We start from the raw sequence: 24,375 nt of genomic DNA, 5'->3' as shown, positions 1-24,375 counted from the left end.
TTTCACAATGGATTAGTATAATATAAACTATAAACAATTATTTTGTTTTAGCAGGAAAAAAGACAAGAGGGAGTAAGAAAAAGAGAAAAAAGGAAAAATGCCGAAACCAGTAAGTAATCCATATGGAACCCTATTAGTATTTGATAGACTTTTAGTTTTTGTAGTTATCCCTAAGTTATCCCTAAGGATCGCTAAGGAATAGAGTTTATGAAGTGAGGGAGTATTTACCCATTTGAGTATCTACCCAAAGTATCTATTGTTTCTTTGATCTCAAATAATAGTTAGAAAGCAGCTAAATATAGTTTGTTTTTTTAAGCGGATGATAGTGTTGGTAAGATTAACTTTTGATTTGTTGGTTATTTCTTTTTATTTTTTAGTCTTTGTTTTTATTAATATTTGCAGAAATATTTGTTTAGTATTGCATCATAGTAATTTCTGTTAAGAATAAATGCTTAGTCCATAACGACTAAGCAGAATAGAGTTTTCCTATGTGCTTAGTGCTGTTTCCTGTGTCCCCCCACAAAAACTATTTCTAGATATTTGAGAGATTTCTCCAAAAGTATAATACAGATAGTCCTTGGTTAACAACTGCCCTGTTTAGCGACCGTTCAAACTTACGGCGGTGCTGAAAAAGTAGCTTTGTGACTGGTCTTTGATCATATGACTGTTGCAGTGTCCCTGTGGTCACATGATTGCCATTCGGACGCTTCTCAACCAGTAGGGGTTTACAACCATCTCAGAATCATGCAGTCACGTGATCACCATTTGCAAGCTTCACAGCTGGCTTCTGACAAGCAAAGTCAGTGGAGAAGCTGGTAGTAAGTTGCAAGTTGTGGTCACATGATTGTCACACCTAATGACTGCAGGTGATTTCCTTATGACTGTAGCAGGACTGATATAAATCCAGTGTGGTCACCTGATTTTTGCTTAGTGACTGTGTCACTTAGCGATGGAGTTGACAGTCCTAATTGTGGTCGTTAAGTGAGGACTACCTATAAAATGTTTCTGTGTCTACCTGGGGGAAGCAATAGTAGACAAACACAGTTGAGACCCTGCCCTTGCTCAGGTAATGATTTAGGAGTGTGAAACGATTTGATTTTTAAGGTTAGTATGGTGAGATCCACAACAGTCTTCAGCAAGTATAAAAATATGGACACTTTGTTTGGAAACTATTTTATGAAATATGTTGAAATTTTCCTGTGGGATGGGAATCAAGTTTTCCATAGATGAATTTCAGCTTTTTAAATATTTTTTAGAACTTAATGAAAAAACAGAATTCTACCTCTCCCATTCTTAGAGTGATTTTTTTTTCTGTTATGCTGATTTTGGTTTCTGATTTTTTGTTACTGTATTTTTCAAAATATTATGTCTAGTTTGAAGAACTAATCACTATGAACTCAAATTACCCAGTTTTCTGTAGCTTCATTTTCTATATATTTAAAAAAAACAGTTGAACAGTATTATTGTATGGATATATAAAGAAACATTTGTTTTCAATGTAGAAATAAAGACGTCTTGCTGTCAGGGAAAGGACAGTCTTGTTTTGTTTATCCTGTTTAAATGCAAATACAAAAATAATGAGCTAGAATATAGACTTAGTACTAAGTAACATACTCTTGCCATTGAAAGGCATATATTTTGATGATGAAATCTAACATTGATGCATGGTTCTATAATGCAGAGTGTTGGTTTTTTAAAAAAAATTATGTTAGAGCAAGATTTTTACCACTTTAAGAAGGCAATAGAATTTGTATCTTTCATGAGCATGATGGATATACAGCTGTATATTTGTCTGCTTGTGGGCTTGCATACAGTGCATGGTTTGCTGACTCAGAGGGTTGACTTTCATCTTCAGTTATCATTTATCATTATAGCATCATCATCATCATCATGAGCCATTAGGATATAATGCACTTTTAGTAGTTTGAATTAATTTTGCCCTGCACCAGTGCATTAATATATAGGCATTGCATATAGAAAAATCAATAGATGACAGACTTCAATCTTCTTCTTATGAAAAACTCAAGATTGTATTCTCATTTCTTCCATGATCCATATTTGTAATTTTTTGGATCCTGTAATAATTTAACAAACCTCATAGAAGGAAAATTTTTCATACCTTCTTCTCCACCCCCATAATCAGCTATTATGTACAGGAGAGGAGGACCCTTCTGAACAATATGGGAATGGTGTATAGGGGCTTCTGAGGACGGTAGAATTGCTCAATATTTTGTGAACCTCTGATTGTTTTGGAGGAATTAATTTTCCTTAGCAGCCTTTCTTATATTGTTCATGAATGCCTCTCAGTATGTTTCAAGGTATGCCAGAATGCCTTGAGGTAGCAGGTGGGAAATTTTCTTTCTAGAAACTTTCTTAAGTTACTTTGAGATTCAAGGCTTTGAATGCTTTGTATTGACATGCACTTGGGCAAGTCGCCAGGGCTGGCTTTAATGGGCGCTGGCAACGCTAATTGAGAAAGTAGAGAAGCAGGGCTTACATATTTCGAACCTTTTTCTTCTGTATAAATATACTTCTTTTGGGGAAAGGTTTTCATAAATTCAGGGGCAGTGTTTGTGTATTTACTGCATTTAAAATCCTTTTGAAAACCAATAGAAAAATGTCCCAGTATGGAGGTAAATCTGTTAACTTATGGGTTACAAAGTCCCATGGTTGTGCCATCAATCAGCTGATAGTTGGTTGGAAGAGACAATTGAATATGAGACAACAGTTGAAGAAATAATTTAGATAATGAGGAATAAACCATTAAGGACAGATAAGTTAGAAATTTAGAAGAAAGAAACAGCAGGGACAGAAAGCAAATCCCAAGGAAAAGGAACTGAAATCATTGTCTGTATCAGTGGGAGGCACTGATTTAGAAACAGAGATCTCCATCCCACTAAATGGGTGGGAATCCTGGGAAGAATGACATTTAGGAACCTGTAATGTAGTGGAGAGGAAATCTGTGGCCCTGCCTTATTGTTCCCACAAAGTAGCCTGCTCTACCAGACATGTGAGAAATAATCTTGGTTATTACATAAGCTGTATTAGGAAATAGATTAAGAAATAATGTGGGATATTCCATCATCATTTGAACTTATTGGTTCTATTTTGTTATCAATGAAGCTATCTTTGTAAATTTTGTTTCTGATTGGACCATCCTTATTCCCATTTCAGTAATACAGAGAATAGACATCACATCAAGTGTAAGAATTCTTGAATGGAAAAGTTGTAAAGAATATATTATCTGGCTTATGTTATTTGATTTATAAAATAGTTCAGATGGGATATTTAATTATGTTACTTTATGAAGAAACTGGATATTCTGTTTGTAATGCTGGATTATTTCTTCACATTGTGTGAAATATGACTATAGTTACCTGTCTTTTTGCAGCCCTAATATTGTACAACCCTAATATTTGGTAAAAGGTTTTATTCTTTATTTGTGCATTAATGCTAGTGATTTTAAAGTCTTTACTTTACTATTTATATTGATCAAACCAATTTGATTGCTGTTTCTACTTCATTAACAGTTAAGTAAAAGAAAGCCTTTCTCTTTAAAGATTTTAGGTTTTATCCATTATTCATTATTTCTGCTTCATTGGGGGTGCATATACTATATTTATTGGCGTATAACACACACTTTTTTCCTTAAAATTTGGAGCTGAAATCCTAGCTGTGTGTTATATGCCGATACTCAAGTGGCAGGGCTGGGAGAGTGGAGTGGAGTGGATTAAAAGTCTTGTATTCTCTATATTCATTTAAAACAGTGCTTGAAAGTATGTTCTGTCATTTTGTCTCAGCATTTTGGGGAATTCTTTCTGATTTCCGTCTTACTGATCTTAGCTATACAGAAATAACAGAGCATATTATTATATAGAATAAAGATATATTATTATATAGAATAAAGATACTTAAAATGAATTTTTAGAAAATAGTTCCTAAGTTCCTATGCAAAAATTAAAAGCCACCTTTGCCTTCAGGAAGGCATTCATGTACAAATATTATGTTGTTAGTGCACACTAGAGAATGCATTGCAATTAGTTTAAGGTAGTACTGTAATTGAATGCAGCTGTTAAGCTTGACATCCTGTTAATACTTATGGCAAAGCATTATTTTATAATGCAGTTCATTTTAACAGTCGTGCTAGAATGAAATATTTTAGTCTGATAAATATTAGGGTATGAACGTTCTTGCATTATGGGAAAATATTACATCATTTCATCACAGTACTGAAATTTTCTCTAATGTATAATAGACCTGATGTTCATCAGCTGTACTGTAGTGTTTTTGTGTTATTCTATGAGAAATAAGATGCACCAGCCGATCTTCTCTTATCACTATGAGCATTTTACTAAGATCAAGACTGAAGCTTATTTGCTTGTGGTAATGGAGCTGATGCCTTAACACAGAAGATCTTTGATTCAAATGCAGCAAATCTTTGAGGCACCAAAAGGAGAATACTTTGATGAGGTCCAAAGTGTTCTCCTTTTGGTGTCTCAAAGATTTTCACCTGGAACATGTATAATGGCTTTTGACACAAGGGGGCATTTGGGGAAAATAATACCTAAATCCTGAAATATGCATATCTTCAAAATATCTTTGGATCCTGCCACCAATATCAGTAGACATGTGAAACCAAGCAGACAATTTGTGCAGTTCTTCTAACTTTACCCTCTGTAATTGCTGTTTAGCAGAAAAGGTTATTCTAGTTAAAGTTAAGAGACTTGTATTTTTGTTATCTCTTAAGTTGTTATTCAAATAGATTGCCTTCCCTGTTAGTTGCCCCAAACAAAATTCAAGACAGGACTTTAAAAAGCACTGGTATTTTACTGGTAGCAAATAGATTAGATAGATAAGGTATGTACAAATGTATGTGTGCACTCTGCTGCATCATTAGAGAAGGAAGGATCTCATTTACAATAGGGGGGAGACCTTGGCACTTCTTGTACAATACAGATAATCCCTGTGAGGCAAGATTCTTTACCTTCTGCCCTTAGAAAGCAAGCTGTGATTCTCAGAATCTCAGAAATGTGATTCAGATTCTCAGAAACCTAAATATTGAAATGGAGCTGATTTAGATTGTGCCGTTTCCTTCTGGATATAGTCTTTATATCCTCCCAAGAAGGTTCTTTATCCTCCCAATTCCATTCTTATTACGTTACCTTACTTAAAAAAAAAGTTCATGAAAAAACATTTTTAAAAAGAGGTTTTTCTTTTGCTGTGCATGCGCTTGCCTATTTTAGATATGGAACGTCCTTTTTCAATACATTCGTAAAGCGTAAACGTCTATATAGGGATTCAAAAAGTCAGAACTGTTGATTTTCAGTTTGTCATCATAAGAAGTGTAAGTCTTAAGGCTTGGTGACTGAGTTTATGTTTTCCTCCACCCTTTTTCCTGTGCATGATGTCTGTTAGGTTATGTAAATTAATAATTTCTTTGGTCTTTATACAAATCCCAACGTTGCTGTAAGTTGGGCAGCCTTATAAATCTAAATTATAAAAATAAATAAAATGAGACTTTATTCAACCTTATTGTTTAAAAGTTCTATTCACCCAATGACTTCTTATTTGTAAGTTCAGATCTAATCTCATTTTTGCCAGAATACTTCTGAAATGTAAGATATACATATTTTGAAATTATGTTGGCATGGATATAAAAATTGCCATAGAGCATAATGGTGACTGCATGATAGCATATTCTCTCTGTGGTCAACATTTGGTTCTCTAGATGATGGGCATTATATAGTTCTCCGTGTGATGTTGACCTCCAAATCCTGTCAGTCTTAGCCAGCAGGCAATAAATAATGGAGTGGCAGTCCAGCAGTACCCGAAGGGGCTCATCCCTGATGTGTAAACATTATTGCAGTTTTAATCTGTACAAATATGGTGAGTTCTTTTCAGTTATAAAAATTTTGGTTAGAACCATATTGTAGCTGAGGGAAACATTTAAAAAGCAAATGTTTAGAAGATCACAGACCAGAATTTTTTTTCAGCTACCAAAGTAATCATTGCTTGGCTTAGATTTTCTTACTTTAATTGATTTCAAATATTATTGTTTCTACTGGATTTTCAAATTTGCATTTTTTCCAACAGTTTGATTTGATTACTAGGCAAAATTCTGCTGTCAAAACTGTACACAGTGACATTAACTGATGCATTTTCTGTACTGGAAATAATATTTTAAAAACTCAGGCCTTGGAAATAGGGTGATTTGGAGTTCCATTTTGTTTTGTTTTTGGCCTGTTTTGATTTTCTTGTATTTTTTTCTTCCAGTTGTATTTTTATATGTTGGATATAAAACTTTCCTTAAAATGAATTTGGTTTGATCACTGAAAAATCTTCCTAACTGTAATGGAATTTAACCATTGCCCACAAGTTTTAATTTCTGTAAATAGAAATATTAATATGTAAGAAAAATTTCTTCTGATTTTTAATATTCTTTAGTTTTTTATTTAGTGACAGTAAATGTGTGATAAGCTGATATATCGATATAATTTGGGATTATATTAACGTTTAAATTAATATAGTAAAATACTGTATTTAGATTATGTCTTTTTGTTCTCTGCAGATTAATGTAAGGGTTACCACTATGGATGCAGAACTAGAGTTTGCTATCCAACCGAACACAACAGGGAAACAGCTTTTTGATCAGGTATAAATGTTGGGGGTTTGCATGTTCTCCTCCTTTATTAAAATTTTACATTTTGTATAAATGATAGCACAGTATGGTTTTTGTAAAATATAATCTATTAACACATCTAGGATTAATAGCCTGATTTGTGAAGAAACTACAATATGTATGGTTTATTCTATAAAAAATAAACATGCAACTGTGATGAGATACAAACAACATTTTTAAGCTTCCCATTTCTTCTTATAAGTAAGAAAGACAGCACTGGTTTAATACTTATATCTACTTTTTTTAAATTTTAGATTTTACTTCTGGATCAAGTTAAGTTTATCTTTGTTAATGGTGGGGAGAAAGGTTTTTATATTTTCAGAATACTAGAACTTTATGTCATTTGATGAAGTTAAATAGTGAAAAAATTAAGAGAGGCAAAATAAAGTTATTTAGAAGTGCCTAGCTAGCCCTGGAATTTATATTGCAAAATAAAATAACAAAGATGGACACATTTGGTCTGTCAGTTTCACTTGTATTCATTCAATCTTATTCCCTCTTTCTTTTTTTAAAAAAGGACAACATCCACTATAATTGCGTAAAGCTTTTCATAGAAGAGGAAGCCGTCCAAAGAATAATTCCATTCTGATTCATATTCTGGGAAGTGTATCACTAGCGCTACTAGTCATAATGGTTATGCCATCGCTAGAAATGGAAGCAGCATGCCTAGAATACCAAAGGCTCTGAAATATAGCAGGAGGAAGCTTCTATTTTTGCCTTGCTCGTGGGCCTCTTGTAGATTTGTGATTTGTCACTTTGGGAAGCATGAAACCGACTTTTGATTTGATCCAGCAGAATTGTACTTACATTGGAGGGGGGGCAGAGATTAGCATCTTTCTCAATTAAATCAGCTTACCAGTGACCACATGCAGAAAATTAGCCTGCAGCACATTATATACTTAGCTTCTGCTTCTAGCTACTAATAGTACACACTTAGATTCTGGTAACCCAATTAGTTGTCTTATTTCATAAAATTATGTCATATGAGAAGTTTTTCTTCTATAGCAAGTCTGATGTGTATTTAAGCAAAGTATGGAATGATGTTATTTAAATGAAAATGTCTTGGCACTTGTTCAGTAACAACTGCATTGCTCTGTTACTACCCAGCCCTCTTTATTTCAGTGGTCTCTTCTCTTTAATTGTAGTTTAAAATGTTTCCAATTTTCTTTTAATAGGCTGATAGAGATTGCTGTTTTCCTTGAGGAAATACATAGTTATTTGTTTGTTGCATTTGTATATCACCAAATCAGTAAAGGACTTCTAGCAGTTAATAGCAGCAACAAAACATCCATGGCAAGATTACTCCTTGATATTGATATGGTTTTCTTTTTAAGGTTGTAAAAACAGTTGGCCTACGAGAAGTCTGGTTTTTTGGATTGCAGTATGTGGATAGCAAAGGGTACTCAACTTGGTTGAAGTTGAACAAAAAGGTAATTTTTAAATTTATTTTTAGTTCCAAATACTTTTTCTTATGTTCAGGATAGCAAAACTACCAATGGTAGAATAAATAGTTCTGAAGATTGTGTTGCAAGTCAAGCCAATGTGGATACCAGATATGTGCCTAAAGAATGAACAAAAATGTAAACTGTAAAATATGTTTCTAGCGTGTGTGTTGCGAAGAGAGGACTCTTTGGAAAAGACCCTGATGCTGGGAAAGATTGAAGGCAAAAGGAGAAGAGGACGGCAGAGGATGAGATGGTTAGATAGCATCACTGAAGCAATGAGCATGAAACTGAGCAAACTCAGGGAGGCAGTGAAGGACAGGAAGGCCTGGCGCGATATGGTTCATGGGGTCATGAAGAGTCGGACACGACTTAACGACTGAACAACAAAAGCGTGTGTGTGAATCCATTTCTAGGGGCTTTTCTATTTCCTGTCAGTCTAGCTTTATGGAAAATATAATAGGTTCATATCTCAAATGGTATGTTTCTCATAGGCTGTGACATATTCAGTTCTGCAATAGCACATAATATGGAATGTCACTGAAAGCAGATCATAGAACAGGTATATTCCTCTTGTTACTTAGAAATTCTTATTCTTTCCCCCACTCCTGAGTATCCATGAGAGGATCGGGGTACTTTTGGTTAATACACTCTATATACCTGATAAATAAGCAGCATCTGGGGAGAACCAAAGTTTCAGTAAGTATAGATCTCCTGGCTTATATTGATTAGAAATGTTGTGGATCTCTTGTGTGTTTGAAGATAGAGAGGATAAAGTAGAGTAACTCTTCTTTTCATTTTCGTATAAGATAAGCATTCCAGATGGCAGAACTTATCAGCTTTTATATTTCTTTGAGCCCTTTGAGGTGATGGGGCATTGAGAGACAAGCAAGAGAAGATTATGATACTTGCATCCCATACATCATAAACCATTCTTTCTAGTTGCAAAGTAAGCTGGCAAATGCTGATCAGATTATGGCACAGTGAGGCCACTAAGAAATGAGGGCTGTATTGGAAACTCCAAGATTAACAGAACTATAAAAAGTATATAACAGAAAAAAAAGTAAGGGCCCACTACTCCCATTTTGAGAACATGAGTGTCTGGAATAGAAAAACTAGAAGAACAGAGCATTAAATGAAGAATGGAAAATTGTCTAGAACATTGAACAGGAGACCAATATGCCATAACATTATTCTGCCAATGCCACTTACTCTTCCTAGTGTGTTCTTAGTTGGGTAATATTAACTATAAATATTTCCTGTTCTGTATTTTATTTTACTGAAAACTTTAGTAAGAATGGGTTTTTATCTTTTTGTGCAGTTCTTGCTAAACCTCTCAGTGCTATATAACAGATATCAATTAATGTACTTTTCATGAAGTTTGATGTTGTTGTTCAGTCGTTAAGTCGTGTCTGACTCTTCATGACCCCATGAACCATATCGCGCCAGGCCTTCCTGTCCTTCACTGCCTCCCTGAGTTTGCTCAGTTTCATGCTCAGAAGTTTGATGTACATAGTGATTATTAATTATTGGGAGATTCATTCAAAATACAGTTTCCATTGGTAGACCTGGAAAAATGTAGCTGTATTTCCAGCGTTCAGTGCAAGATTGATTTAGTTAAATCAGATGTATATCCAATCTACTCTACACATAAATAGGCCTTCAGAATTGAATTTCTGTGATGGATATTGGGGGATTCCACTACTTATTGTGATCTTATAATTTGTTTTTGAAATATAGATTCTGAAAGCTGTCATGCTTGCCTAATTATTTAGATATCTGTGGGAATCCTATGTCCTTCAGTGCTGTACTTTTTAGCTTGAATTGCAAAATGGGACAACTGGTAGTAGATTACTTTTCCCAATATTTTAATGTTCTCTTCATCCTTCTGAAAACTTCATTTTAGGTAACACAGCAAGATATAAGGAAAGAAAATCCATTTCAGTTCAAGTTCAGGGCAAAGTTTTTTCCTGAGGACGTTTCTGAAGAATTGATTCAAGAAATAACTCAGAGACTCTTTTTTCTGCAAGTCAAAGAAGCCATCTTGAATGATGAAATCTATTGTCCACCTGAAACTGCAGTTCTGCTGGCTTCTTATGCTGTTCAAGCAAAATATGGTGATTACAATAAGGAAATACATAAGCTAGGATATTTAGCCAACGACAGACTTCTCCCCCAGCGGTAAGAAATTTCTGGCCACATCAAATTTTTATTGGATATAGAACATCTGTTTGATAATATGGCCTAAGTAATATATACTGTGAACTAAGTAATGCATAATGTGATCTGAATTTGTGATTAAGCCAAAGTGCTATTAAATATATATCTTCTCAGTGTTAAGGTAAAATGGCACTTACTAGTATGTATAATGTATTGCTTGTACATAATTAGCATATGTGTACTCATATTATCTTTAAGTTTGTATGAATGTACAATATTTAACAGATGAAAGATAAAACTTCTGATTTTAATTAACATTTTATTTATAGATCAATTTAAATGCTTTGGTACAAATAATATCAAGCCAAAATGAGCTAGGAGCAAACTTCTAAAACTATGTGTTTCCACAGCTAAGTGTTGTGCACACAGTTGTTAAACAGATTTAAAATATTACCGATTAACTGTCTGCTTTTTGGAATTTAAAATGATGCATGACATAAGATAAAACAGAGTCAATTCAGTTATCAGGAGGACTTCTTTGGTGGTGGGTGTTTCTGGAATCTATTACAGCTGTGCCATTAAATTGCATTTCTAAAGTTGAATAAGATATCACTAATGATTAGACATATATGTTAGTTTCTGGGTGATTGTGTTGCTGCCTCTCCCCCATCCAAAGAATTGCTTGATTTTGCTATTAGTTTAAAGTAAAGAATTTTCATTTGGATTGTTATTCCTGACTGCTGTGAATGTAGTGGAAGAGTAGAGTACATAGGGCTTTCTAATATAGAAGTTTGGGATTTCTAGAAGTTTAACATGGGGCAAACAACATGATACCCTCCTAGTATACTGGACTGTTATCTTCTGATTGCATCTCTTGCTATTGGATATACTGGAGAAGTCTGAACAACTAGTACAGTGGGGAGACTGTTTCTTTGCTGTCTTTCCTATCATTTTGAAAACAGGCAAATTTCCTTGTGAGAGGGGCAGCCTTATATAAATAAGAAATAAAATAAAAATAAATCTTATTTTGATAGTGTTTTGGAACAACATAAACTGACAAAAGAACAGTGGGAGGAAAGAATACAAAACTGGCATGAAGAACACAGAGGGATGTTAAGGTAATTTCCTTACCATCTTTGTAGACCTTTTGAAATTAACTTGCTTTTGTTTAATAGTTATTTTACTCCTACATATAGTATACAAATAGTTATTTTACTCCTATCCCTGTTACTTGTGGTGTATAAGTGAAACAGGTTATCCAGAGAGCCATTTTAATTTACTCCAGTACATAAGACTTAATTTTTAATAATTGTTCCTATTTATATTAAGTCCATATGTTCTTATATTTTTATTTTAATCTAGCAGTAATCAACCTTGATCAGATCTTCTTTGGAACTGACCCTCACTGAAATCAGTAGAACTTATTTCCTACTAGAGATAGATGGGATTTGGTATATACTTAAGTATTTTTCATCCATTGAGAATAAATAGGCATACTTGAAATGAACGTTGAAACTTTGCAGGCTAGACTTATGCTTATTATGCATTTTATTTGATTTTAAATTATGTTGTTTTCATTGTCAGGGAAGATTCTATGATGGAATACCTCAAAATTGCACAAGATTTGGAAATGTATGGAGTCAACTATTTTGAAATTAAAAACAAAAAAGGAACTGAGTTGTGGCTTGGTGTTGACGCTTTGGGTTTGAATATTTATGAACATGATGACAAGTAAGTAGCATAATACTATTCCGTTGATCCTGTAGTACAGCTCAAGGATTATATTTTCAATAACTTTCTAATATATTTTTAAAATATGGCCTCTGAAGAGAATGTCTACTAGAGAAGGCAGGATGGAGCAGAGGAATCTAGCGAGGATTAATCCTTTCTTTTTGACAAATGCAGATGAGTTTTGTCTCTGTCTTTCCATGCCTAGCTCTATGTCTGTTTCTGTGTTCTTTTTTTCCCATAAATAATGTTTGCTATTTTATTAAAGATTCTTTCCTTCTTCCCTAAAGGTTGACTCCGAAGATTGGTTTTCCTTGGAGTGAGATAAGAAATATATCATTTAATGACAAAAAGTTTGTGATAAAGCCCATTGACAAAAAGGCCCCTGTAAGTAAATATGCCTGAGATATAATTGGCACATCTCTTGTTCTTTTCCTTCTGCTTCTTAGATCTCCAAAGAATGTCTTTTGTAACTTACAAAACTTATTTTGCTCTATTCATGGATTTTCTCAATTATGGTTTGGCTTACTTATGTTGCCAGTGTCGCTCTTCTTTGGTTATGTTGGAATTAATTACATGTCTCCTATTGTTCCCTGTTATTTCCTTCTGAAATAGAGTTTTCAACCACAAAGTAATGTCTTAGAATGGTAAATACTCAAGTTATTGTGGGCTGGTGGAGTAGTAGTAGTAGTAGTAGTAATAATAATATTAATAATAATAATAATAATATCACCAGTCAATTGCAAAGGGCAGTTTTACTTTGAAGAGCTTATATTCTGCAATGATACCTTTAACACCACCAAACAACAACATTGCCTATCCCAGGTCCTTGGGAAGGACTTGATAGGTGGATAAAAATGGCAAATTCAGTGTAAACATCTGGTTGACTGCGACCAACCATAATAATAATAAATTTATTAAACTTTTATGCCACTCAATTCCCAGCAATTATAATGGAGCACCATTTGATTTTACAATAAAAACATCAGGTAGCATTTTATTATCAAGAGTGGCCTGCAATGTGCTTTTTATTGGGCTGTCTTTGAAGACCACTTAAAAACTTGCCAGAATGCACTGGCCTACATGCCTGTAGGCAAGAGCTGCTACAACTGTATTACACCAGTGATGCAGAAGCTGCATTGGCTCTCAAAAGGCTTCCAGATGCAATTCAGAGTGTTGGTTTTCATCTATAAAGCCATACAGGACTTAACTCCTAAGTACCTCCAGGATGTCCTCTCCCTGCTCTGCATGGAATCAACTGTCCAGGATGCTCAATCCAGGTGAGGAGACTTAGCTTGCTCCACACCCACAAAGGACTTAAAATCAGAGATTTTCCATTGTGGCCCATATGTTGTGGAATAGCTTCCCCACACAAAGATTTGGCAAACCTTGGCAAGTTTCAGGAAGGCCTTGAAGACAAAACTCTTCTGCAGAGCACTCAAAGCCTTTTTTTTTTTTAATGAGTGATTGGCTGGCATTGTAACTTTTATCCCTGCTTTACTTTTTTTTGTATGTGTTGATTTTATATGGCCACAGTGAGTCAGTTGAGGTCCCAGTATATCTTTTAAGTGAGCTGGCCTCAGGCCATAATAAACATATGATTGATTTAGGCTCCAGTATATAAATTAACTCAGTCAATCAATATGGTCTTGAGAATATAAAAGTAACTTCAGAAGGTATTATATCTGAAACATCCGATGCTCTTGGGCAGCCGTCCCAGTCTGATGCCCTCCAAATGTGATTGATGTCAACTCTGATAATTCCTGGTTAACATTAAGATATTTCTATTATTTGTGTGTGTGTAATCAAAATTAAGGCTTACTCTGGTTTTGATTTGCTTTTCTGCCTAAAGAGAGCAGAAAATCATATACTTGTGTCTTATCAGCTTGCTGTTAAGATTTGTGGAAAAAGTTCTGGTGTTCCGACAGTGGCCAAACGCTCAATTATGTATGTATGTGTGGGTGCATGCAATTTGTGGGTTTCTTGCCCATCTTAAACTAAAAAGCCCCAGCCACCTTATTTTTATCATAACTCTTCTGTTGTGACCTTTTCTAACATTTTTTTCTAAAATGGAATTAACTAGACCCATGTTTTAAAATCTAACTATGGTATACATTAGCACTTCACATTTTATTCTCAGTAGTGAACTTTTTCACTGCTGCAGTTTATGGTTTGGGAGTTTAGGCCATGACCAATATGTGCGTATGTGATTTATATTTTCTTTTTCTTTTTTGTTTATACTTTCCCAAGTGCCAGTTGAATTTTATCTGCCATTTTGTTACATAAGTATCCCAGTTCTTTTTGAATCATTTTTCACTCATAATGACTAAGTTGATGTAAATGTGGTTGTGTTTCTGAGTATGTTAACATACTGCTTCCAGATCACTGATTAATGTGTTCCAGGACAGCTTTGACTAGTCCTGAAGACTGTTTTGTTAGAGAATAATTAGTGAAAGACTGTAGATGCTGAAATCTGATTTAAGAGGAAACTAGAGTATTTATATTTGTAAACAGTTATGTTTCTACAACATAAGTGAAATTTCGGTAACTTAAATATTTTTCATTAGGATTTTGTGTTTTATGCACCCCGTCTGAGGATTAATAAGCGGATATTGGCACTGTGCATGGGAAACCATGAGCTATACATGAGAAGGAGAAAACCAGATACAATTGAAGTTCAACAAATGAAGGCCCAAGCTAGGGAAGAAAAACACCAAAAACAATTGGAGAGGTAGGATATTTGCAATTATTTATGGAGGTTGAAATTCTTTTAGTATATAGAACTAATTTTATGTCCTATCTTCAGGGAAATTCCTTGAGGAAAAATATAACCACGTTAGGCTATATTTTTGAACAGGGAGATAGAATTCTCTGAAAACAATGGGAGACAACACTTATTAAACTGTGCTTATTAATTTAGTGTCTTAGATCTCTTATGCATGGTTTGTGCCATTTAAAGGAACATTATCTGATTGGGTACAGTGGTGAGCGATTCTTGGCCCTCCAATCAGCAACATTTACAGTGCTACAGTTTTCTCAAATGTATAGAGAAAGAAGGATGTTCACGTTTCCTGTTTTTCTTTGGCCCTGGTTAGTGGCCCTAAAAATTGTGCTTTTCCAGCATTGTGGCACAATTCCAAGAAAGTACAGTGAGAGCAGCCTGCTTGTCTTAATTGGACTCTACTGGAAGCCTGATACTTTTGGGAAAAACAAACTGCTTGTACTGACCTGTTTACCATATGTTCCCTTAGGTGACATCAGATCATTATGTACTAGGTAGGCTGAATCTTAATATATATTGATCATATACTAAGGGGAGTTCCAGAAAGTGCCACTTTCATATTACCAAGTCTTAGCCACCATAAATTGTCAGAGATTGGGCAATTGCAATGAAAAACTTCAGTTTTCCTGTGGGAGATCAGTTTACTTTTTGTTCTGTTACACAGTGTCTAATATTCTAGTCCATATTGACAATGTGAATAGTTTCTTGTGCAGCATGCTAGAATCATGTGTTAGTGGCACAGATGCATGGTAAATTCTTATTCAGTGGGATGAAGTAGAAACATTATCTGCTTACCGCATTATGCTGATTGTCAGCTAAAGCATTTGGCTGTTACTTTGTTTTGTTTCTGTCCATAGCTGGCTGAAATGTTTGGGAGTTGGAGATGGTTTTTTAAAAAGAGCATTGGCCTGCCTGGTATCATCCAGGTGTGAGGGGACTATAGCTCTCAAAATTCCTAGCCAGTATGGTTGAAGGCCATGCTTTGCTTGCTATGCTGGGATATATCAGCCAAATACTATACACCTGAAATGAACTATATGAGTACTTGTAAAACCTAGCTTTTTGCAGTAGGATTTTTCACCAGTAGATCGCTTAGCATATTGTTGGGATAAATTTTGTTTGAATAAATGGATTTATTCATGGGAATGAATACTGTTTGCACATTTGCTTTATCTTTACCTATACATTTTTATTTAGGGCCCAACTAGAAAATGAGAAAAAGAAAAGGGAAATAGCCGAAAAAGAGAAGGAAAGAATAGAGCGTGAAAAAGAAGAATTGATGGAACGTCTAAGACTGATTGAAGAACAGACAATGAAGGCCCAGAAGGGTGAAGACCATTCAACTTTTCTTTTACTTGACTTATTAATGATAGTACATTACGTTATGACTTGAAAAACTGTTATAAGTCTTCCAAAAGCATTCGTTATACAACTGAACAGAAGATTAGCCAGTATTTTAAAAATATTTCTATTAGTTTCTTACAATGTACCTTTTTACCTGTTTTAATGGCGTACATTAAGAAACCAGAAAGCAACAATTCCCTAAACTGCTGCGTGAGAACGGATAGTGTGCTGCAAGAAATAAACAGCATAATTAGTGGCGCTTGGGAACTCAGGAGTACCCACCCACAGAAGACAAATGCAAACCATACATTCTAACTTACTGGCAAGTTCTGGGTTTGTTTCAACTAGTTGGGGAATCAGCCTGAAGCACATATTTTGCATAAATCAAGCTGAAATTTTTGGAATAATCACTAAGAGCTAAATATCTAATAAAATATAGATGGGAAAAATTCCATGCTCCTAAAATCTTGCTAAGGAATTTTGCAATATTTTTTCAATTGCAAATTAGAGCTGAGAACTTTAAAATTAGATGAAGCTACCCAAGAATTTAAAATACTTCTGTAATTAATTGAAGGAATATCGAGTCAGATCGTTTGTCCATTTAGCCCAAGATTGTCCACTTTTGCTTGGCTCTACAGGATCTTGGGCAAATGACTTTCCCATTATTTAATATATACCGTTGTTAACTGAAGATGCCAGATGCTGTGCCTGACTTCTGCCTATGTGCAGAGCATATGCATTACCATAGATATTGTTCCCAATCATTATGGGGCAAGTCCTGCTCCGTTATGGCTGCTATGCATTTGGCAAACTGTTTTTCACTTCCTGTAATATTTGGAGTTTTTGCCTTCCCAATAGGATATTGACAATTCAGATACTTAGTAAACTCAGGTGCAAACTTTTTGCAGTCTAGGCAGGGAAATAACCCTGTCCTCTTAAACTTTTGAAATTCTATATAAAAACGTGCCTGTTCATTTCAGAAAAAGCAAGTTCATTGGGTAAAGTGGAGAAAACACTGGAACAGGCTGCTTGAGTGTAAAATTGACTGGAGTTATAACGGAAACAAATTCTACCTGATTAGTTTATGCCATTTTAGACAACTTTATTATTTTTTTTACTAAAACTACAGAGCAGCAGTAGTTTTTGTAGGCATCATCTACTTTTCCATTGTTAATCTAGACTGATAAAACTTGCCTTTGACTTATTTAATATTCTTGATAAACATTTATACAGAACTGGAAGAGCAAACAAGAAGAGCTCTAGAGCTGGATCAGGAACGAAAAAAAGCAAAAGAGGAAGCGGAGCGCTTGGAAAAAGACCGAAGAGCTGCTGAAGAGGCAAAAGCTGCTCTGGCCAAACAGGCAGCAGATCAGATGAAGAATCAGGAACAACTAGTAAGACTTCACATACAAAGCTGATTGTGTTAGAATGTATTGTTGTCATAGGAGTGTTAAAATGAAGTTAATGATACAAGTCCATGACGCTGTGATGTCATTTAAGCACAAAAACTGACGACAGGCACACAGTTTGAGGACTTGGAGCCGTATGTGGCCCTTGAAAGCCTTAGGGGTAGCCAGCAGAAGTCTCTAAAAGTGATTTTAAGATTGTAACTTATAACATGGCAGAATGGGAAAGAAATAATCAGAGTAATCATTTTAATTATGTTGACATTTAATATATTTGCAATAGACATGAAATGTGATTAAATTTAGTTTTTGTCCTGGTCACACCTGTTATTTCTTGAATGAGGTCTCCAGCATGCCTATCAAGGGCTTTAGTGCAGCTCTTGGCTTGGAAAAAGTTGATTTATGTGAACGTAGTTACTGCTTCTTATATTGAGACTTCACGGGGGGGAGGGATACATTCCATAATTTATCTAATTAATTGACTGACTAGTTGTATGGGGACAATAAATTGTTAATTTATGTTACACCAGTTTATCAGTAGAATGCTTTTTCCAAGGCAGCTTTCTGGCTCATTTTTTTTTTTTTTTTAAGTCAAACATTCTAATAGCCTTTTAAATTTTTTACAGTATCTCTGCTTATTCGAAACATCTGCATACTGGTTCCCATTAAAAATTGGCTAATATTAAGAGAATATGGAGATTTTATATTGGGATTGTTTTGCTTTGTTCGAAGCATAATTGGGATTGTGTTTCCAATGAGAAAAGGTCTCATTCTCTTTCTAGAAAATGTATATGTAAGGACTGCCTGGCACATACTTTGTTATTCAGTGTAAGGCAAATTTCTTTTTAAATAACTTGGGCCTTTTACTTCAACATATATGTCCATATGTATTTGTGTCTTAGCAAATACAATTATTTGGATTATTTCTTTGAACTTGTTAGTGTGTGTTGATATACTAAGCGTTTGGGGATACGCTTAGTTTTTACTGGATTTTGCTGGATTTTTTGGTGTTATTTTGAATATAGGTTTGTCACTTAGAATAAAGTTGAATAAATAATTGAAGTTTACAGGTTGAATAAATAAATTACAATCCCAAAATTATGAATGTTTTTGTGTTTTAGACTATTTTATGAAGTTGTTCAAAAGCTGAAAACTTTTTCTTCTTGCTTTTTAGGCAGCAGAACTTGCTGAATTTACTGCAAAAATTGCACTTTTGGAAGAAGCCAAGAAAAAGAAAGAAGAAGAAGCTTCAGAATGGCAACATAAGGTAAACTATTGCTAGATTTTTTTTGGTGATAAAAGATTCTATACTGTATGTTGGAGCCCCAAATTTTTTAACACTAGTTGTCAAATTCTGTCTGCTGAAAAATGTATTTTAAAATCTTTTGGAACCTTGTTTTGTACTAATTCTACTCCACCTTCACCAGTGTGATAGAAGAACAACAGTCACATTTATATTTGCCCTTTCTCTCTTCCTCAGTTAGAAAACAAGTGTGGCTTGATATTATCTATCTGTCTCTATCTGTCTCTGTGTGTCTGTCTGTCTATTTATCATCTCCAAATAATCGTTAATTAGGCTTCTGTGTAGTGCCAGTCTTAAATGAGTATCTTGATTTTCATCTATAGGCCACAAAAACTATTTAGAATCTTCTAAAAATGCTTTTGTTACTCATTATGACTGCAGTGACTGTAAATATGTACCTTAAATTGGTGCAACCCAATTTTCTCCAGCCTAATTAAAAAGTTTTGCATTGTTTCTGGTGTATGAGCATTAAAATTATTTTTACTGCAATTTTTTAGGCTTTTGCAGCCCAAGAAGATCTGGAAAAGACTAAAGAAGAATTGAAAACTGTAATGTCAGCTCCACCCCCGCCTCCACCCCCACCAGTAATTCCTCCCACAGATAATGAACATGATGAACAAGATGAGAATAATGCTGAAGCGAGTGCTGAACTGGCTTCTGAAGGCATTATGAACCACAGAAGTGAGGAAGAACGTATCACAGAAACCCAGAAGAATGAACGAGTTAAGAAACAGCTTCAGGTAATCAAAGCTGATAGCAACCTGTCGTATAAGCTGAAAATCAAGGGCTGTTTTAGGATTAGCCTGTTATCAAGAACCTTTTCTTTACACTGGTACCTCCTGGATATTTCTCCATTAGAATAAAAAAACTAATGGGATATGAGATGCTCTTGGTCAATGTGGTACTCTTAGATATGTTTATTTCAACTCCCATAATCAGCAGCCAAGAGGGAACATCTAAATGGCACCAGGCTGTGGAAGTCTCCTGATTCTTCTATTCCCCCAAACCCTGAAAATTATATTGTAGTTTTATTGATGCTCTTGAAATGGCCTATTGTGCTTAGGTTCCTTTTTAGTTTAAGACCCTTTCAACCATAGATCTAAAAAGCACTATCTGCTTTTGATAGACATTAAAACCAATAAGTGAGATTCCTGACAATATTGTGCTAAGAATAAGCATTATTCTGAACTGTATAAATCTGTATGATGCATTGAGAAATGGATCATTTGAATGGGCAAATAAATTATTTTAATATAGTCCAGCGAGTAAAGTAAGAACAGATAAAATGCCTCTGCCTTCCAGTATGTGTATATTTTAATGGCTTAAACAGTGGATTTGGCAAGTTGCTGGCATGTAAATAACTGATCTGACTTATATTTTGTTGTTATTCAGTTGTTAAGTCATGTCCAACTCTTTGTGACCCCATGAACCATATTGTGCCAGGCCTTCCTGTCCTTCACTGCCTCCCTGAGTTTACTCAATTTCATGCTCATTGCTTCAGTGATGCTATCTAACCATCTCATCCTCTGCCGTCCCCTTCTCCTTTTGCCTTCAATCTTTCCCAGCATCAGGGTCTTTTCCAAAGAGTCCTCTCTTTGCATTAGGTGACCAAAGTATCTGAGCTTGAGCTTCATTATCAATCCTTCCAATGAGCAGTCAGGGTTGATTTCCTTTAAGACAGACTGGTTTGACCTCCTAGCAGTCCAGGGGACTCTTTAAGAGTCTTCTCCAGCACCACGGTTCAAAGGCATCAGTTCTTCGGCGCTCAGCCTTCTTTATGGTCCAGCTCTCACAGCCATCCATTACTACTGGAAAAACCATAGCTTTGATTATGCGGATCTTTGTCGGCAAGGTGATATCTCTGCTTTTTAATATGCTATCTAGGTTTGCCATAGCTTTCCTCCCAAGGAGCAAGCGTCTTTTAATTTCATGGCTGCAGTCTCTATCTGCGGTGATCTTGGAGCCCAAGATCCAAATAAATGAAGTCTGTTACTGCTTCCATTTCTACCCCTTCTATTTGCCAGGATATGACTTATATACCTCTCTTTAACACATAATTTCTCCTTCCCCCAAATATATGAAGGAGTAATGGTTATATATAAGGTTTGGACAATTCTTTGAAAATAATAACAGGTTTAAAACAACTCTGGAACAAATAGGGATATTATTAAAGGACATATAAAGCACATAAAGTGCCAACTACTTTCAAACAGCCTTTTTGTTAGACTTAAATGTATAAATAAGACATACTTTTAAAATTCAGGTAACAAAATGTGTTGTCATTTGTCTCCAAGGCCACATATCTATCTTTTAGCTTTCTGTACAAGGGCACTCCCTTGTTTTATCTATAAACTTTGTTTAGTTAGAAGACTAAAATAAGTTAGTCCTGTATGACAGACTGTTGAATTTGATGGCTAGAAACATTATGGCAATATCTAACCCCTTAATACTTGTATTCAATAGGCTCTAAGTTCTGAATTGGCCCAAGCCAGAGATGAAAGTAAGAAAACCCAGAATGATGTCCTTCATGCTGAGAATGTTAAAGCAGGCCGTGATAAGTACAAGACTCTTCGACAGATCCGGCAAGGCAATACAAAGCAGCGGATTGATGAGTTTGAAGCAATGTGAGAGCCATTTCTTTGCATGTATGTTCTTCATTAAAGTTGAACCACCAGCAGAGAAATACAGGCCTTTCCACAGGTGAAAGGATCACACCTCACCTTGCCAAAGCACTTATACCAGTTTGTGGTTAAAACATATTTCATAAAAATTGTTCAACAATAAGGCAGTCTATCAGCTGTGGCTCTCTGGAGGTGATTGATGAGGTTTCCATGATTTTATATTGCATATTTTATTTTCATGCTTCAGGACAACTCTGAAGGAACAGCAGTCTCATGGTAGCAAAGCTGTTAATTCAAATACTGATAATTTACTTTACCTTACAGCTGACTCCAGTTTTGGCGTTTGTGCACTTTGGCTTGTTTGTTTTCATTTAGCAAATTGGTGAGGATTTTGATATTGCTAAATTTGTAACACCTTTTTAAGGGCTTCTCTTTGTAGGTTAGAATTCTTTGGTGTTTCATGTCCTGTCATCATTGATGGTTTTCTTTGCCTGCCTGTTCACAAAGGTCTAGATGGCAGGTGGCTGTTTCAAGCACTTTTTTCATTCATATATATGTATATATGAACATTACCTGTAGACTTTTGCTTGTTAAATCTATTATACCAAAGTTTTTAGTTTTTCAAATAAAAACAGGGAAAAATTCTTTAGTTTGTCCTTCCCTTGCATTCATTGGATGTTATTACAAATTGTAGTGTGGGAAACCTGGACTTTTCTGACAAGGGAGCATATGAAAACATCAGTCCCAAGGAGGGGACAGAATCCTACCTCACTGTAATAAACATGATGACTGGTCCTTGAAACACCACAATGAAATGCTAACAGTGTTAAGCTATGTTCTGCATAGCTAAACACTACATGAATCTAGGAGCCTTTATTCTTTAATATTTTGTTATATTACAGATAGATTTATAGTATTCAAGGAGTGTTCAGCTGCCTTTTTGTCAAGTTAAATTTTGAATCATGTATTTTTTAATTTTAACCTGTCACTGGTATACTATCCAATAAGAGGTGTGAAATGTTTGGTTATGTTTTCTGAATACCTTTGTACTAAATTAACATTGTTGCAAAAATCATTTAATGAAGTCAGTGCATAAAACAATGCTCTCTTGTGCTCAGTTCTAGGGCCCATTTGCACATTCTTCCTGTTCCTTCCATGTTAATTCTGAGACATATCTATGTTTTGTGTTTTCAGAGAATGTAGTCACAGGAATTGTGGCAGAATGAGGGCAAATGAGGTATGAGCAAATCTTTAGACTGAAGTTCAACATGCAGTCAAAGAATATTGAATGTATGTTTGGAATCAATATGAATCACTCTTACCTATGGAATGGCTAATTAAAATTGGCACCTTGGGTTTGAATACCATATTTATGGAAGTGACACTGAAAATTACATACCATGTTTAGTGAACTTTAACAGTTGGGAGAAAGAAGTCCTGCTTTCTCTGAGGATGGTTCAGCTATGTTATGTTTGGTATTATGCACTCAACTTTATACTTATCTATGAAAATTGCCATTTTATTAACCATTCATGCACAAATTCCTTAGAAACCCTGCTGAAGATTAGGTCCCCCCCCCCCTTGAATCTAAGAGAGGGCATCGTGAAACATACATACACCCATTAGTTTCTGGAAGAATGATAGCTGAGCAATTTTGCACAGACTGGTGTGCAAATGTGCATGTGCTCAAAACTCTGGTTGCCCTGGGTACTTCTGCTTCCAACTGCAGGATTGGGCAAATGCCTTGCATCATTTCATGCAGTGAATTCCAAGACATGAATTTCTAAAGTGTTCAAAAATTTTGCCATAACAGGTGGATTGTTGTGTATGATTCTTCCCTGAAATAGGTACACATGAATTGCCATGTTAATCTATTAGCATGGAAGAAGGGGAAAGAGAAGTACCAGTGAAATTTGCTGTTCATAATCTACAGTGTATAGTTTAGTATTTAAATGGATCTAATCAATTTATAAAACTGTGAATATTTTTCTAGGAATTGACATCTGTAATAAGGTTTTCACCATAACTAAATTGGTGGTATTGGGTTGTCACCTGCTGTTGGGGAATCACTAGTTGATGCTGAGGCATTCAGAAAATACTTGGTGAAGATATTTTCGTATGCTTCCCCTCCTCCTCTCTTTAGCATCATGTTTTGTGTTATAAAATTAAGCTATAGTTAATACCATCTATTATTTTGAATAACATTCATTGGCTAACAATAAAGAGAATACAGTTGATTTTTGCGAAGTTCACTGTGGTTATTTAATCTATCATTCCTGACAAAAATTGCAATTTTCTTAGGTCTAAGGAAAAATTTCAGGAAAACATGTGATCCATGTACTTTGATAGTAATACAATAAAATATAAGACACTAAGGAGGGAGAAGGACATTGAATTGCAATGACAGTAATCATTTTGGAATGAACAAAAAGCTGAGCTAAATGTTTAAAATTTATTTTATTTCTGAGTTTCATAAACTAACCTGAGAAAGTATATGTAGATAAGTTTAAATTTGGTGCATGTTGGTATCTGATCCATATTTGCTACATACAGGGTTGCATAAATAGGGTAAAATTTCAGTGCCTGAACCAATACAGGTTTAAGAAGAAATTCATTTCAATCTCAGTATTATACATAAAAAGGAACTCTATTTTTAATTTCAAAGCTAATTTAGTTTTGTGAAACTCACAATATCATAAAGTTTCTTTTACATCGAAACTGATTTGTGCTTAGCAGTATAACCTGCTTGAAAATAATTTGTATTACAAAGTTCCTACGGTCATAAAATTTTAGATATTCCATGCAGATGAATTGACCTTATACTTCAGTTTTGTAAGTTGATGAGTGTTGACTTAGGACAAATCATGCTATGAAGGTTTTTGGATGATCTTAAGCAGATGGGCTGAAATT

The 24,375-nt window shown here is 34.9% G+C and overlaps 1 protein-coding gene across 2 annotated transcripts in view; it reads left to right on the top strand.

The window, feature by feature from the left end:
• The window catches only part of RDX (radixin), a 29,438-nt gene extending 5,732 nt beyond the window's left edge, over nucleotides 1-23,706 (top strand). The window contains exons 2-14 of one of the 2 annotated variants that reach the window (XM_007430821.3): nucleotides 55-109; nucleotides 6,569-6,652; nucleotides 8,014-8,109; nucleotides 10,028-10,302; nucleotides 11,316-11,399; nucleotides 11,866-12,012; nucleotides 12,300-12,396; nucleotides 14,577-14,740; nucleotides 15,989-16,119; nucleotides 17,369-17,529; nucleotides 18,716-18,808; nucleotides 19,342-19,584; nucleotides 21,308-23,706. In XM_007430821.3, the coding sequence (XP_007430883.2) occupies nucleotides 98-109; nucleotides 6,569-6,652; nucleotides 8,014-8,109; nucleotides 10,028-10,302; nucleotides 11,316-11,399; nucleotides 11,866-12,012; nucleotides 12,300-12,396; nucleotides 14,577-14,740; nucleotides 15,989-16,119; nucleotides 17,369-17,529; nucleotides 18,716-18,808; nucleotides 19,342-19,584; nucleotides 21,308-21,472 (1,752 nt within the window). In that variant the 5' untranslated portion in view covers nucleotides 55-97 and the 3' untranslated portion in view covers nucleotides 21,473-23,706. Of the gene's footprint in view, nucleotides 1-51; nucleotides 110-6,568; nucleotides 6,653-8,013; nucleotides 8,110-10,027; nucleotides 10,303-11,315; nucleotides 11,400-11,865; nucleotides 12,013-12,299; nucleotides 12,397-14,576; nucleotides 14,741-15,988; nucleotides 16,120-17,368; nucleotides 17,530-18,715; nucleotides 18,809-19,341; nucleotides 19,585-21,307 lie in introns of both variants that reach the window. The other variant, XM_007430822.3, reaches the window with a different exon arrangement.
• The last annotated feature ends 669 nt before the right edge of the window (nucleotides 23,707-24,375 follow it).

This window comes from Python bivittatus, unplaced genomic scaffold (assembly GCF_059951505.1).
Source record: "Python bivittatus isolate LINGU-HERP-01145 unplaced genomic scaffold, Pbiv_v1 ctg000340_np1212, whole genome shotgun sequence".
NCBI classification, from domain to species: Eukaryota; Metazoa; Chordata; class Lepidosauria; order Squamata; family Pythonidae; genus Python; species Python bivittatus.
The sequence above is the reverse complement of the archived record's forward strand: the minus strand, read 5'-3'. Positions and strand labels throughout refer to the sequence as shown.